The 14,823-nt window shown below is 44.5% G+C and overlaps 1 protein-coding gene across 1 annotated transcript in view; it reads right to left on the bottom strand.

The window, feature by feature from the left end:
- Window positions 1-827: 827 nt before the first annotated feature.
- Window positions 828-14,823, bottom strand: part of POU2F1 (POU class 2 homeobox 1) — a 121,891-nt gene continuing 107,895 nt past the window's right edge. The window contains 3 exon segments of the mRNA XM_037378056.1: window positions 828-12,996; window positions 12,998-13,056; window positions 14,215-14,303. Coding sequence (XP_037233953.1) covers window positions 12,745-12,996; window positions 12,998-13,056; window positions 14,215-14,303 — 400 coding nt within the window. The 3' untranslated portion in view covers window positions 828-12,744.

The following is a 14,823-nucleotide window of genomic DNA, read 5'->3' as shown; positions in this document are numbered from 1 at the left end:
CTACGTGTTCATTTCTGAAGGGACGGGGTTAGCAGCAGAAAAACTTGCTGTTATGTGAATTACAAGGCTGTGCCTAACTTCTTAAATAGCAACACTGCACCTGCAGTAGGTGTCCGCAGCTTTTGAAGAATATTTATTTACAAGACACTAAATTAGGGCAAAAAAAAAAAAAAAAGTAACATCCCGTGTGTGGCACATGAATATTTCTTGCAATTAATTTTCTAGATCCCTTACTGGTTTTCTGCAATGACAAGAAAAATGTGAGAGAACTGGGTGACTCCTCAAACAGCTGCGCTGAAAACTGCAGTGAAGCTGGCTCCTGCAAAGCCCTCTTGTTCCTGATGCGAGAGCAAAGAGTACTGAAAATAGCTTCCTTTTGTCAAATCACAATAACCCGATTTGCAAGATGTAAAAGTCACAAGTTTCAGCAGTCATAAAATACCAACAACTAAACAATGGGGAACAAACTCGGGGGGGGGGGGGGGGGAGCAGGAAATCACCTTTACGCTCTTTATACATAAATGGATCTTCATTTCAAAGAGCATCCAACACTTCTTTCGGGGACACTCACCGTAGGTGTGAGCTGAATCTTCTCTTTGCCTTCGGGAAGCAACTGAAGCTGTTTTTTCTTCTAAGGGAAGAGCTGATAATACAAAAGTAGAACAAAAGCTTCAAGCGGAGCGCAAAAAAACCCTGGGTGCTCCTCCCGTTTTGACAAGACAAAGAGCATAAAGAACAATCTTCTGGCCTAGTTAGAAGCGTTGCGGGGAAGGGGAATTAGCCTTCCCCTGACACAGTTAAAAAAACTACAAACAAGTGCATACATGTTAAAACACTTGGAAAATGGTTTAATGATGTTTACAACAGAAATGAACTGTACAATTACAGTAAGTTTAATATATATAAAAAATTACAGCAGACAAATGCATCTACACAAAATCTACCTTTTCATTCTGATTTACTGTAATCTACACAATCTCTCAATGCCTACAGCTATCTGTAGGCAACCACTGGGAAAATAATAATAATAATAATAATTATAATAATAATTATAATAATAATAATAATAATAAAGGACATCTTTAAAGAGACAGCATTTTGCCTTCCTCCTCACCCCTAGTGTGATCAGCAAGGTTTTGAAATGTGTGGGACTCTCACATTTCAGTCTCAAGAAAAGCTTGGGTTGCGCTTGGGTACGGGTACTCCCACCTGGCCCTCCATTTCAAGTGTTCTGCTGACCTGAAGCCGATAAATGCAGTATACAAGGAAGGGCAAGAGGAAAAAAAAAAAAAAAAAACAAAAACAAACACCAAACCAAAAAAACCAAAACACTCCCAGCCAGTGTGTAAGCAGGCAGTTGCACAGAGCAGTGAAACCGTGAAGACCAAAAATTCACCTGTCTGAGAAAGGAAGCAAAAGGGGACTGCCCAGGCGGTACAGACATTCACAAACCCTCGACCCTTCGAAAACTAGCAGAGGATTCAGAAGAAAGGGCTTGTTTTTCGACTCCCGATTCTTCATACAAAGGGTTAGTTTTCAAACAAATGTGTTAAAATATTATTTTTTAAAAAAAAAAAAAAATTAAGCTACTTCCTCTTTGGCCCATCCCTTAAAAACAGTGAAAACCCCTTCACGCTGAGAAAGAACCTCAGGTCAATGGGGAAAAAAAAAGAACATGCTGTCTCTTTAAAAAGTAAGAAAGAATCCCAGTTGGGAGCGGCCGTCAGTGAAGATGCGATCCAAATTGGCGGTCTGGTGGAAATTCCACATGGAATATTATGTACAGTTTAAAAACCCTTAGTTGTTTGTTGTTTTTTTTTTTAATTATTTATGAACACCTAGGCAGTGAAAACTGTTATGTTAATACATACATAGACACACCCAAAACATACAAAAATACTATTATTTCAAACTACTAAGAATAGGACAAGTTCAGTTATCTCCATGCTATGACTTTAAGAGCATTACACTGAAACAAACAAGAATTTAAACGACAATTTTTTAATATCCCAGAAATATACCAAAATATACATCTAAGCTTTGGAATTACTGAGGTTAGACTAATGCAAGTGCTGGGTAATCGTACTTAATACACAAGTCTAAGGTTCTGCAGGAAAGAAATTATCTTTGGTATCTGCATCAGGCTAATAATATTAACATTTGGATTTTGCTTTGGGATAGAGCTTGTATGACCCTAGAACCAAACACCCCCCAATCAACTGAGATTAAAAAGATCCATGTAAAAAGTTCCTCCATTTGCAATCCCCCCCCCAAAAGTTAAAAAGTCACAGGCATCTACCTAGCATAAAAGGTTGAGAAATACAATGCATAGTTGCACAGTGGTGCTGCAAAAATAAAAGAAATCTAGAAAAAAGGAACTAGAGGAGAAATGAAAAGCTGCTTCTTCTTCTTTCAGGGATTTCTCACAACAGGACAGCCTCTTCCAAGCAGTGACGGGGGGAGGGGGGAAGCTCAGAAGTGCACCTCAGCGTGTATTAATCAACGTCACCCAGCCCCCAGAGGGTTAAAGCACCCAGCAGAGCAGCCAATCCTGCACCCAAGTCTTCAGCTCCTCAACCCACCTGCGAAGCCCCCCCCGGCCGCCCCCTCCCAGCGCCTGCGCCCCGGGTTTCACCCCCGAGCAGCGAGTTTCTTCCCGGGGGCATGTGGGGAGCCAGGCCCGGGGCAGTGCCCCTCGCCCGGGGGGCTGCCCCCCCCAGGGCTGGCAGCGACCCTCACCCCGGCCTGGGCCAGGCCGGCCTCACAGATGGGCTTGGTGCTGAAGACGCCCTTTGTCTTTGGTTTGTTTGTTTGTTTTGAGTTTATACAATCATTAGGAAATCTTTGGTTTTGGCTGGAAATTTTAAAAGAACAAAACAAAACAAAGAAACCGCCCCCTCCCGACTTATAGCAGCCACCGTGACCTGACAAAGCTTCTCTTTCCCATGGGGGTAGGGGAACTACATTCAAATAAAGATGGACCGGGTTAAGGATGCAGCTTCTGGCCAGGTTGGAGAGCGGGGAAGGGATAACAGGATTGTCAAATAATAAAGAAGAAAATTAAATATTTGGAGATTTCTTTGCTCTTTTTTTATTTATTTGTTCTCTTTTTTTTTTTTTGCTTTTTTTGCCTTTTTTTTTTATTATTTTTATTTTTTTGGTCATGTTAAAAAGTGAGTCGCGTGTGTGCAGCACTGGGGCTGAGAGCGCCTGCGGGCCCTGGAGCTCAGCGCAGCCCCGGGGTGGGGAAAGGCAGCGTGGGTGGGCGGCCCTTTTCGGCGGAGAGTGGAGGGGAAGGGGGGTGGATATTCACAGACTAATCAAGAGGACCCCTTGTAACCAAAGGAAATAAGATACGATTGCAATTTGCCCTCACTTTGCAGTAGCTTTTCAGCAGCGACATTCAGAGGCGTTGGGGGTCCCTCCCCAGGTGGCAGGTCACGGGGTGCTATAGGCCAGAGTTCAGTGTTAAGCAGAGGAGGGAGGGCAGACTTGGCAACTCTGTAGGGTTTGGAGAAAGTTAAAGCAAGTTACTCAGTTACGAGTTAGAAATGAGGTATACGACAGCTCCTGTACCTGTGGCGGATAAACACCCCACACCTACTCACACCTAGCCTTAGATACTACCACAGAGGAAGGAAATGGAACAACACGACGGCACTGGCGGGACGAAGGAGCTACTGCCCGGGTCCTTCCCACGGGCGGCCGGCACACCAGGTGCCCCGCGGGGACCGGTGCTGCTCCAGACCTCTCCCACCGCCCGCGGGCGGCTCGGCAGCCATCCCTCCCCTCTCCCGGTCCGCGGCGGGGGCCAGGCCGGCTCCCCGGGAACCGCGCTGATCTCCAAGCCTTTCTGATCTCCAAGCCTTTCGCATCGCGCTTTCCCCTCGGACTCGCTCGGGTGAGTCACCGAGGCCGACAGACGGAGAGTGAATGGGGGAAGAACTACAGGGTTTGTCTCAACTGCCTTGTTCTCAGGACACTGTCACGGGTGCTCTCGTTCCTAGTTTCTCAAGGGGGCTGTGTGTCTCCACGACCCGCCCCCTTGGCACGCCCATTTCCAATGTCTTAGGCTTCGTTCTTGGCATAATTTCGGATTTCTATAGCACCGCAACATGCCGGCTTCGTCCACGCACAGCGTTACCACGTTCAGGGAATAGGGCTGGAGTAGCTGCTGCTACAAAACTCAGCAAAGGCAGTACGGATCCTGAAGTGGGGCCTACAACAGATAGGAGAATTTTGGGAGGAAAGGGGAAGCTAACGTGATAAATTAAATATCTTACGCTTTAAAGCTCTACCGGAGAATACTCCCCAGCAGACGGACACAGTTTTTTTAAGACAGATCAGCGTTTTGGTCTGAGCTACTTGACAATGTCCTGTTTGGTAGAGAGATGAGATAAGGCAGAGGGGGGATGTTCCAATTCTGGGGCCGAGCCTCAGCAGCTCTAAGGAACACCAAAGGGTATCATCTTCCCTCGCCTCCCACAAGCTGTTTCATTTCCTTCCTCAGATTTGTTTTCCTTAAAGCACACCTTGTTTTCCACTTCTTTTGTTCCAAGTGCTCTTTTCTTTGAGAAGTCATTTCTTCAATATCCCTATTACCTACCTATAAATCTAACTAGCTCTTTGAAAAGTCACACAATATTAATACCACTTTTACATAATGTCAGAACAACAATTCTATTAGTAAAGCTTTCAGTGAAGTTCTGCAACCCGATTGGTGTCCGGAGGAAGAGTAGCTGGACAACCCACCTCTCCCCCTTCCTCCCTCCCTTTCTTCACAAGAGCTCACCAAGTTCACGGATAAAACAACTCAGCCCAATAGCACGATACATGAACATGTACAAGGCTACTTTGGGGAGCAAAGAAAGGAGTCTTCGAGGCCCCTCCCTTATGAGAAAGACCATATGCAAAAGCTGTTGAACAGACTCTGACCTTGGACTACACTGCTTCCACATTCGAAGGAAAGAAACAGTTTTCCCTGACTGTATCCCAACACCAGCCTAAGACCTGCAGCACTGGGCAAGCCCCGCACCCCGTTCATCTCCACAGAGCCGAAGCAGCTCCGTGCGGAGGAGGTGGGGGTACCCACAGGAGATGAGGTCCTTACAGGAAGGGACACTGACCCAAAGCTCAAAAAAAACCCCCACCCAGCTTTTCCTCTTACCCGCTCTGAGAACAGCAGAGCTGACAACTTATCAGTGCCTTTGGTTCCCTACGAGGCCGCTGGGAATTCTCCCGCCCCAGTGGAGTCGAGCTCCTTTAGAAACCCACCTCCCTCGGTCGCCACACGCAGCCAGGCGCACACGCTTGCGCACACGCTTGCGCACACATGCACTTGCACACACCCCCACGCGCTCCCCCCCGCCCCTCCCCCGCCCCAGCAGCCTGGAAGGGGAAGGAGAGGGGAGCCAGCACCCCCCAGGGCAGCACCCGCTCGCTCTTCGGCTACTCCCACCGCCGCGACACCGAGACACGCCAGGAGAACGACCCACTCCCTCGCCAGCAACCCCCCGCAGCCCCCCCACCGCTGCCGCACAGTATTCCCACCCTTTCAGGCGTCCCAGCCGGGGGTTAGGAGTAGGTTAGCTTTCACTTCTCAGTTTGGTTTTTTCTTTCATAGTTTTTGGTCTAGACAGGATTAGCATTGCTATTAGAAAAAGAAGTGTTTAAAAAGTTTTCCACCTATCATCAAGCACTACAAGCCCTACATTCAGTAACAAGACAAGGGGGATAAAAGGAACCTGTTTCACTTTTTGCTCTCCCAGATAGACTTAAGATGCGACAACCGTTCTTCTCCCTCCCCGAAGTTAAACACAACGGACCCAGTTCAGCTCTGGAGCAACTCAACTAACTGAAACGGATTTACACCACCTAGGTTGATCCTAACCCGGTACAGCCACCTTCTTTCCCCCGAGCCTCCCGGACACGCGTTGCCTCGTCTTTAGATCCCGGCGAAGGGCAAGGAAAGGCCAAGGGGCAGGGAAGCGTGCGCACACTCGGAAGGACCCTGAACAGCAACCCGATCAGTAACCTGCATGCCACCACGTGCTGTGCTGCAGATTAGACCACAGATAAACCAACCAAACAACAATCCCAAACCCAGGAGCGACAAAATGTTTCCTTTGGCAAGACAGATACAAGGAAAAAAATTCATGAGCAAACATTTTCCTTCTAACACAGTCAACCCCATTCTCTGCCCCCAACATCCACCCACCCCCACCCGACCCTATAAAGTTGTAACCTATAAACAGGATCTCAAATACATACAGCATAATCATGTTTATCAATCATAATAAACATCAGTTCAACTAAACTCTACAGCTAGAATTATCTCCACTATTTATAAAGTTTGCTTTTATCTTCTGATTTATTTTTTTTTTTTCAGTTTAAAACCAGTTCTGCGACAATGCTAAGCTATGCTGAGGTATTTTATGAAGGTGCCAGAAGCCAGCTGCTACCCACAAGTATTGTTCTCAGAGCTGTATGGTGCTACCTTGCGCTGAGGGAAGACGGGGAAGGAACACGGAGGGAGAGAGGAGGAGAGAGGGGGGGGAGGGAGGGGGCCCAGATCGTTTCCAGTCATGGACGGTTCTTAGCAGGGTGTTGCAGATGGAGCTAAAAGCAGCCCCGAGACAAAGCCCAGTAGTTGCTTGGGTCTGAGGCATTTGGTCAGAAGAGAAGTACCTGATAGGTTCTACGTGCTGACCTGACTCGTCTGCTCAACTGAAAGGTGTCTCTTCCCTTCTCCCACAGTTAAACTATTTGTAATTCCAGTGCAATCTTCCTAACACCCTTCTAACAGCATCCCACAGGGGTGAAAGCTCGGAGCGTGTAACCCCTAAGCGTGTCCTGGGAGAAGTGGCAGACAGATCCAATGAAGATAGGTAAGTCGAAAAAAAATATCAAGTTCTTTTTCCTGCGTTACTCTGCGTGCTTGTCTGTGAAGATACGCAAGTATAGGAATCGCTTCTCGTCATCGTTCCAAAAGCACTGAAACGACTTGCGCTGACTTACAGGGAACCAGGTGCTGTTCATATCACGGAGCCAAAGACAAGAACATTTTGAGCAATTGCAAAGAGTGAGCCGATAACTTTAGGACAAAGCCTCTTCTGTCAAAACCCTTTAAAAGTGTTTTAGGGGTCTCCCCACCGGAAAGAAGGAAAAGACTCACGAGCAGCACCGGGAGTGAGATTTAGTGACTGAAAAGAGTAAAACCTCTGCAAGGGATGTGTCTTGAATTCTGTATTGCTATAGTATTTGGGGAAGGGAGGGAGAAGTAAGAGGTATTGGCTGCAAAAATATAAAGGAATTTGAGTTGGCTACGTGAGAACTGGCAATCGTAAACCCGGTGAGGGGCAGGCAGCAGGTGAGCTTACTCCTTTGGTAACACTCCACCCTAGGCAACAGGCAGGTGTACATCCTACAGGCACACCCAGGCCCCGTGGATAAACACCACTTAACCGCTTCAGGCAGAAGAGGAATAGGGAATAGTGACTCTTAGTAAAAGTTAACGTGGCAATAAATAGATCTACATTTAAAATTTCTGGTTTAAAACCAACTATCCGTGGACGTGGGACTCTTAACGACCATGGGAAGCTACGTGCCTCCCTAGGATGATCGTGCAAAGTAAATTTTTATCTAAGAAAGTACCAATTGATATTTCAGATAAATTAGATGTTGTTTTGGGTTTAGTATCTGTGATATGGTTCTGGTGTTCTGCTCCATTTGTAACACAGAAAGAGGGAATTCCTGTTTCAAAGAATGTTGCTCTGCAGGAACATGCACAGCGTTAAGGAATTAACACCGCTGTCTCCTTCAGTAACTCAACTGCAGAAATGTGTGTGAGCCAAGCTCACTGCAAGGCTTCCAGAGGTGACATTTAAACATCAGCACGAACCAAAACATTCTGTTATAGTTCCAAGAGAAATAAAAAAATAAAGACATGTTCTGTTGCTCACAGAATCGTTGGCATAGATGCACACGACGAATTTTATCTAATGTGTTTTGGTAACAGCCATTCTCTTACTGCCCCCTGAGTTAAAACCGGTTATTTCTATGCTTTTTTTAAAAAAAATAAGAATTATCCTAGAAGATTTTGGCAATATACCAAAAGATCAGAAGTACTGAATTTTTGTCTACATTTGATGTTCACTGTAAAGTATGTAAAATTAAAATAAGGGGTAGAGGCAGTGGATTGCTCTTGTTCAAACGAAAAGCTATCATACTACAACAGAACATTTGTCCTCCTACGTTAAGATCAGCAGATGGCTACTTCGCTCAGTGTTGGCATCCTCCTGATTAACCTAAAAGGTGTAAAAATCAAAAGCTGTAACTCCAAATACATCAGGAGCTATACTGTTTCCACTGAAAATCTCTTTATCTTTAAACGAACGGGCTGACAAAAATTCAAACTTGAAGCTTCTGATGTCCTAAAAAGGTCTGTAACTGGAGACTTTGGATGTAACAAGCCTGGTATCTCCTCAGCAATTTTCCGAGCGCAGGCACACCCCCCCCCTCAGAGCACCATGAGACTAACACACAGTGCACAGTAACTCAGAAACAAAGTGAATCTCCTTAAGGAGATTTAAATAGACAGATGTGACTCTTGTAAAGCAGCCCTGTCGGTGTGTACTTTCTATGAGCTGTTCATGAATCATTCTACGACTAGGGAGAGTGTGCCTTGAGGAGATCAAGTGTGCTAAAGCCAAACTAGGATACATTTTCTTAACATCAGAAAAAATTTCATCACCAGCCTACACCTCATCCTGAAGCCATCTCCTAAATTGTTCTTGACCTTCAGGGCGTATCTGTGTATCTCTTGCTTTTTGAGCTAACCGTCCTTGACTATAATGAGAGTTTTTCACCTTCTCTTTTCCTGCATATGTACTTTGGCATGGTCGTAACGATGAAAAGCAACCCATACGTCTTTAAATACAGAGACATGGAGCTCTGCAAAAGAGATGCTATCATCCTTTTCTAACACGCTGTGAAATTCCTTCTGATCATATTTACTAGGTCTGTATACAATTGTTATTGTCTCTTTTCAGATGCATCAATTTCTGCTGTCAGCACGATTATGATTTAAAAAAGAAACTTCTCCTCAATTCTACTACACCATCTCATATTCCTTTCATGCTCTGAAGAGGTAGATGTACTCTAACTAGTATATACACTCTAACTGGGCAGATGTACACCCATTGCCAATCTGATTTCTGTCTTTCACCTAGCCACTGGAGGCAGCCAGCACCGGTGACACCAAACACTGCTAGGGATGACGAGCAGGGCTCCAGGAGCGACAGTCGGTCATTGGGATGTTTTAGGACAGTGAATCAGAGCACACTGCTGATGGATGCCATGGGATATGTGCTGTTTGGGTATTCTGTCAGCTTCTGCCAGGAAAACCAAGCCCTTTCTGGATATGTGGCTACTCTTGAGTTTCCAGTTTCTCTCAGAAAAAGACTTGCTAAGAAAATCCCTGGAACCTGGGCCCCAGAGAGGGTGATGGGGTAGAGAGGAGGAGGGTAAGGGGGTATAAGGTGCTCACACCAAAGCCATGTGACCAATGCAAAGGTAGTCAGGAAAAAAAGCAGATTTTTATAATAAATAAACCATCCAAGCTGCATTAGTGTTCCAGATATGTACTCAACAAGACCCTCTCCCAACCACAAACCAGCAAGAATGGGACATGAAAACTCATTCAGACAGCTAATGGCACAGTCTCTTTGAACTGAAGAGAGGATTTTCCGCTGATTTAAGGCCCACCTTTCTTTGTGTTTCCTAGATATATGCAAGGACTATGCCCCCCCACCCCACCACAAAACCCTTAGGGGGTAGTGGACACATCGGAGAAAAGACCGGTAGTATCCCCCTCCCCTTTAACATAAAAAGCTTCCGGATAAACCGTATTTTTGCACAGGCGTGAAAGTAAGCAGGAACTTTCAGAGTCAGGAATGAGCATTATAGCTGCAGGTTTTCCCCATCCTCTTACTTCACTGAACGCAAGTCCCAGGGACTTGCATTCCTTTGGTAGACTCCTTCGCAGTCCACGCTGTGGCCTCCAGACCTACACAGCGTGTACTGGCATCTCCTGTTCCACTTTTTCCCTACCTCCCTGAAGCTCACCCAGTTATACCTTTCGCTGCTCTGAAGCTTTTACTGCCAGCCATTTCCACTCCTGCAGTATTATTCACGGCCCTAAAAGCCTCCTGCACAGCCTGAAGCCATAGAGACACATCAAAAATACCTGGATTTATCCATACAGGTGGGATGGGGGTGGGACCTGTTGGATTAACAATCCCCTGACATTGCCATTCTATTTACACATCAAATAAAAGAAAACAAATTAAAATCAAGTTAAGAGTCTGCCCCAAGGATAACACAAATCATCAACCAAAGGAAAAAAAAAAAAAAAAGATTAAAAAACAAGCAGCAACGTTTATATAAAATTAATAAAAACAAAAGACAAATGAAAAAGAAATTGTCAGTAGCATCTATCGCCTCTCTGCATCTGAACTGCACTTATACAAACTAGTCCATTAGTACAGCAGCTTGCTAGAAATTGACTTTGGTTCAAGCTTAGTTTTAAAAAAATAAAACATAAAAAAAATCAAAAACACATTAGAAACGGTGGACGGACATTTGTTAGTTTCCCTGCTTGCAGTTCACTAGTTTTGAAGTTTTAGGGATAATCGGTTTAAATACTCAGTAAAACAGGAAGGTGGAGAGTTAAGAGATGAACAGAGCAAAAACACGGCGTTGGGGGGGAGAGATAAGGGGTTCTGCCACTTGAGTGCAAATGCAAATCCCACATGCTCAGGTCACAAACCAAAGCACATGCAGAGTTTAAAGTTGCTGCCTTCTGGACCTTGGATGAGAAGCTCCAGGGTCCCCCTGAATCATCAACAAAATGAACATAGCTGCATCAGCTCATTATTTTAGGACACTCCGGTGACAAAAGAAAAGGGGGCCGGGGGAAAGGGACTCTTCTAATACCCTCGCTAGCTAAAAGTAATTTAGTTTTATACACATGGCAGAAACCTCTAAATCCATCAGGAATCGAAAGTTCAGAGTGAACTGCATTGCAGTGATCCAGTCTTCTTAAAAATCTTTTTTTTTTTTTTTTTTTTTTTTTTGTTCAGATACTAGATTGTATATTTCAGAATATACAGATCTAACTTCTGTACAGTTCGTTACTCTTCCTCATCCACGTAAATATCCTTTGCTACATGGATCAGAATCAACCTTGAAAAGACAGTTACAGTGGCAGGCAAGCCCTGACGCTCTGGTCAGAGATGCTTATTGCCGTTTTTCCGTAGTTAGCAGCATCACAGCTCAGAAACTACATGAGATCACCCAGGCATGTGCAAAGCCCCAGAGCCAGCTCTATTGTGTTGGCATAAACGGTGGTAACTTCTGCTCTCGTAGCACTGGCTTCTCTGTTTTGTAGCCAGAAGCACTCTTTTACTAGAATGTTTTTCTACATACAGCGCTGGAAGCATCAAAATTAATAAAGGCAAGGGAATATTGCTACGAACAGGGAGAATCTGACCTTCCGAAATTCCGTACCAATTCACCTGGCGAAAATCTAGGGCGGTAAATGCCGCTTTACATACTGCCAATTAGCTTGGGTAACTTGACATTTTTGAAACATTGGTGTATGCTCTTAACAGCAAAATCAAATCAACAGAACAGAAGAGCCAGCGGTATGTCACACAAGCTAGACTCGGGAGGTCGAATCCCACTCTCTGAAGTAAAAAGGAACCATGCACAGAAAGCTAAGAGCAGAATTTGGCCATTTTGTCTAAATAATTGAGAGAAGGAGAACTGCAGTTCCGAACTAATTCCTACCTCTGCTTAAAAAGCACAGACCAGCCTGGAAGTTTGCACACAATGATCTCTACCTGCTACGCTGAGCTTCCTGCACAAATGATGAACATAAATTCTTCTGACCCTTACAAGTAACCGTCAGACAAATTCAAGGATGAGGAAACCATTCAGAACGTTCCCAGAAGATAAGGACAGAAAGTCTATTTGTGCTCCATTCTTCCTTCTCCACCCTCCCGCCCTCCCCCCATGGTGTGGGAGCTCGCTGAAAATAATCCAGGAGCAAAAGACAAACGCGTCCAAACTATATATATAAAAATAATAATAATAATCATCATCATCATAATAATAGAGATACACCAGTAATACAGGCCTGCCTAAATTGTACCAGTTAAGAAAGGAACCCCCAACACGATTGATACGATTATAAACACCTTGTATGACATAATGGCCTGTACAACAGACCTATAAAATGATAATTAAAAAAGAAAGATATTTAGACCAGAAAGAAACAAGAAATCCCCTTCCTATGTTTGAGGAGTTGATAACCCACCTTAACTTGTCATTGTGACTGCTGGAAATGATAAGTAGTCCTTTCACTTTTTTTGTGGTTTTTTTTTGTGGTTTTTTTTGTGTTTTTTTTTTTGTTTGTTTTTTGTTTTTTTTTTACATTTTTGGTTAGAAAGTTCTCCGATCCATGAAGCGATCCTGAAAAGACAGTGTTTATTATAAAATTAGGCAAATGTCTGTCCCAGCTTTAAATCCTTCCTGTTTTGCTTTTGTTTTTTATCTTTTTCCTTCTCTCCCTTGTCCCCAGCAACACGGTGAGAGGATGCCATCATTTTCAGTTTATAACCCGCTGGCAGCCAGTCCCACCGCACAGTGAAACAGGCTGCTGGCAGCACAGCTCAGCCCGGCTTACTGTGCCTTGGAGGCAGTAGTGGTGGTGGACGTGGCCCCGCTTGCAGAGGCCACCGTGAGGAGAGAGTTCTGGATGGGCTCGGCTGAGGTGGAGGTGGCGTGAAGGCTGGCGACTGGTCCAGAGGCCCCTGCGGAGGCTGCAGCTGCAGAGACCAGGCTAACCGGGTTGCTGGTGAGCAGAGAAAGGTTCTGAGGGTTCAGGAACAGAGGGGCAGTTACGATGTTAGGAGTACCTCCAGCATTGGCAAAACACCAAGTTTCCAGTTGCACCAGTGATGTTATTGGACAGAGCGCCACCAGATGCAAGAGCTAAAAAGGGAAAGGCGAGCAAGGGAGGAGATAACATCAGCAGTAAGCAACAATGCAAAAAGTGCCTAAAAGCAGCCGGTCTCTGCGTTTTCCTTTCTCTGACAGGCGTGCTCTCTGCACCACTAACGCCACCCAACTCACTGGAGGTTGTTCTTTAAGAAACACAAGTCTTTATGAAGAGCAGACAAGACCTTGCAGATACTAAAATGCCTCTGTCGTCTGTCTGCTCCTAAAATAATTCCATCGCGCCTTTTTTTCAGATCTCTTCAGCGCAAGTCTATGCTTTCTGCCACAGAAAACCTGTATATTCAGGCAACCTGTACTGGAAAGGGTCGAGGTGAGCGTGCACGTGAAATGACAGCTATGACAAGACGAAGAAGGTCATGTAACCTTGAGTGTGGCGTTTTAAATGTTGACATATAACCACTGTTACTCTCACCTGTCTACAGGGTTCAGTCTGCCTTAGATTATGATCTCCTAAATTTATCTGTGACACTTTGCAAATGGGTTTTTTCTACTGTGGAACAAGATTTGCTAAGCTAGTTAAGAAGGTATTTGAATACACAGGTTAGCTAGCTCTTTTAGGCACTTGCATCACCTGGTTTTTTACGGAGAGAAACTACAAACTGAGAACAACTGCTAAAGTCAGTGGAAACTTCTGGGTGCGCAGCACTTCCGAAATAGATCTCTACTCTTCTGAATAAGGATTTATGGATTTGAAGTTCTACATTAGGATTTTAGGAGGTAGTTGTTTGCGTGGGTTGCTTGCTCAGAACTGCCCTCCTAAGAGACCTCAAAAGAGCACAACTCTGCTCAAGCTATGCTAGAGAGCTATAAAAAGCAAATCTCTAACCTGCTGGAGATACATGCCAATGGGGGAAGATAATAAATAAATTCCAGATCACATGCAATATCTTAAATGCCTCCGTAAATCGCTACAAGATCATACACAATTCTAATCCCCTTTGTGAAGTTTGTACCGGCTCTTATCTCTGCGATACATAAAATGTATTTGCACATTTAAATTTTGTAAACCTCTACTCCCTATATCATTTATATCCCATACCAAGGATCAGTGTTCTTTTTTTGCTGAGAGAAAAACAAAGCACGTAAACTGAAGTTGTATGACAGACGTGCATTAAAAGCAACACTACTGACCTTGAATAGTTGCCAGTGTACTGTTGCTCATCAGGGCTGGGCTGAGAGCACCACCTAATGTCCCTGGATTGAGACTGAGTAAGGCACCTCTGTAGGAAGCAAGATCGTGGGAAGAAGAAACAAAGACAAAAGAAAGCAGTGTTACTTGTAAAGGAAAGGTTGTCACTGTTCAGAAGTACACCATCATATTTAAAAAAAATAAAAGGGGGGGGGTAGGAAAGAGCAGAGATTAAAGACTAATTTTAATTTTAGTTTAGTTTAGTTTTTCCTTCATGATGCCTTGAGTAGACATTGCTATGCAGTTAGCAACGTGCCTGAAGTACAGGCACTGTAAATACACGACTTGCATTGATTGTGCTGTAAAATATTACTGTAAGGTATTTTGAGGAAACTGCCACTGGTTAAAGAGCTATCATCATATCCCAAATTCAGGTAAGAAAGATGTAAATCAAGAGGAATTGAAGAAACAAAGAGTAATCTCTCAAAGCAACATTTTTTAAAACCAAAACTTCAACAATACATCATCATGCACCTTTTACAGCTTCTTGCTCATGATGGAGAAATGAATACAGAGGTGTGAAGTGGGTCTAGGCTAGCTCTCCACTTTAC

This window comes from Falco rusticolus, chromosome 2 (genome assembly GCF_015220075.1).
Source record: "Falco rusticolus isolate bFalRus1 chromosome 2, bFalRus1.pri, whole genome shotgun sequence".
Taxonomy (NCBI): domain Eukaryota; kingdom Metazoa; phylum Chordata; class Aves; order Falconiformes; family Falconidae; genus Falco; species Falco rusticolus.
Note: the sequence above shows the minus strand (reverse complement) of the source record. Positions and strands in the feature narration are given on the sequence as shown.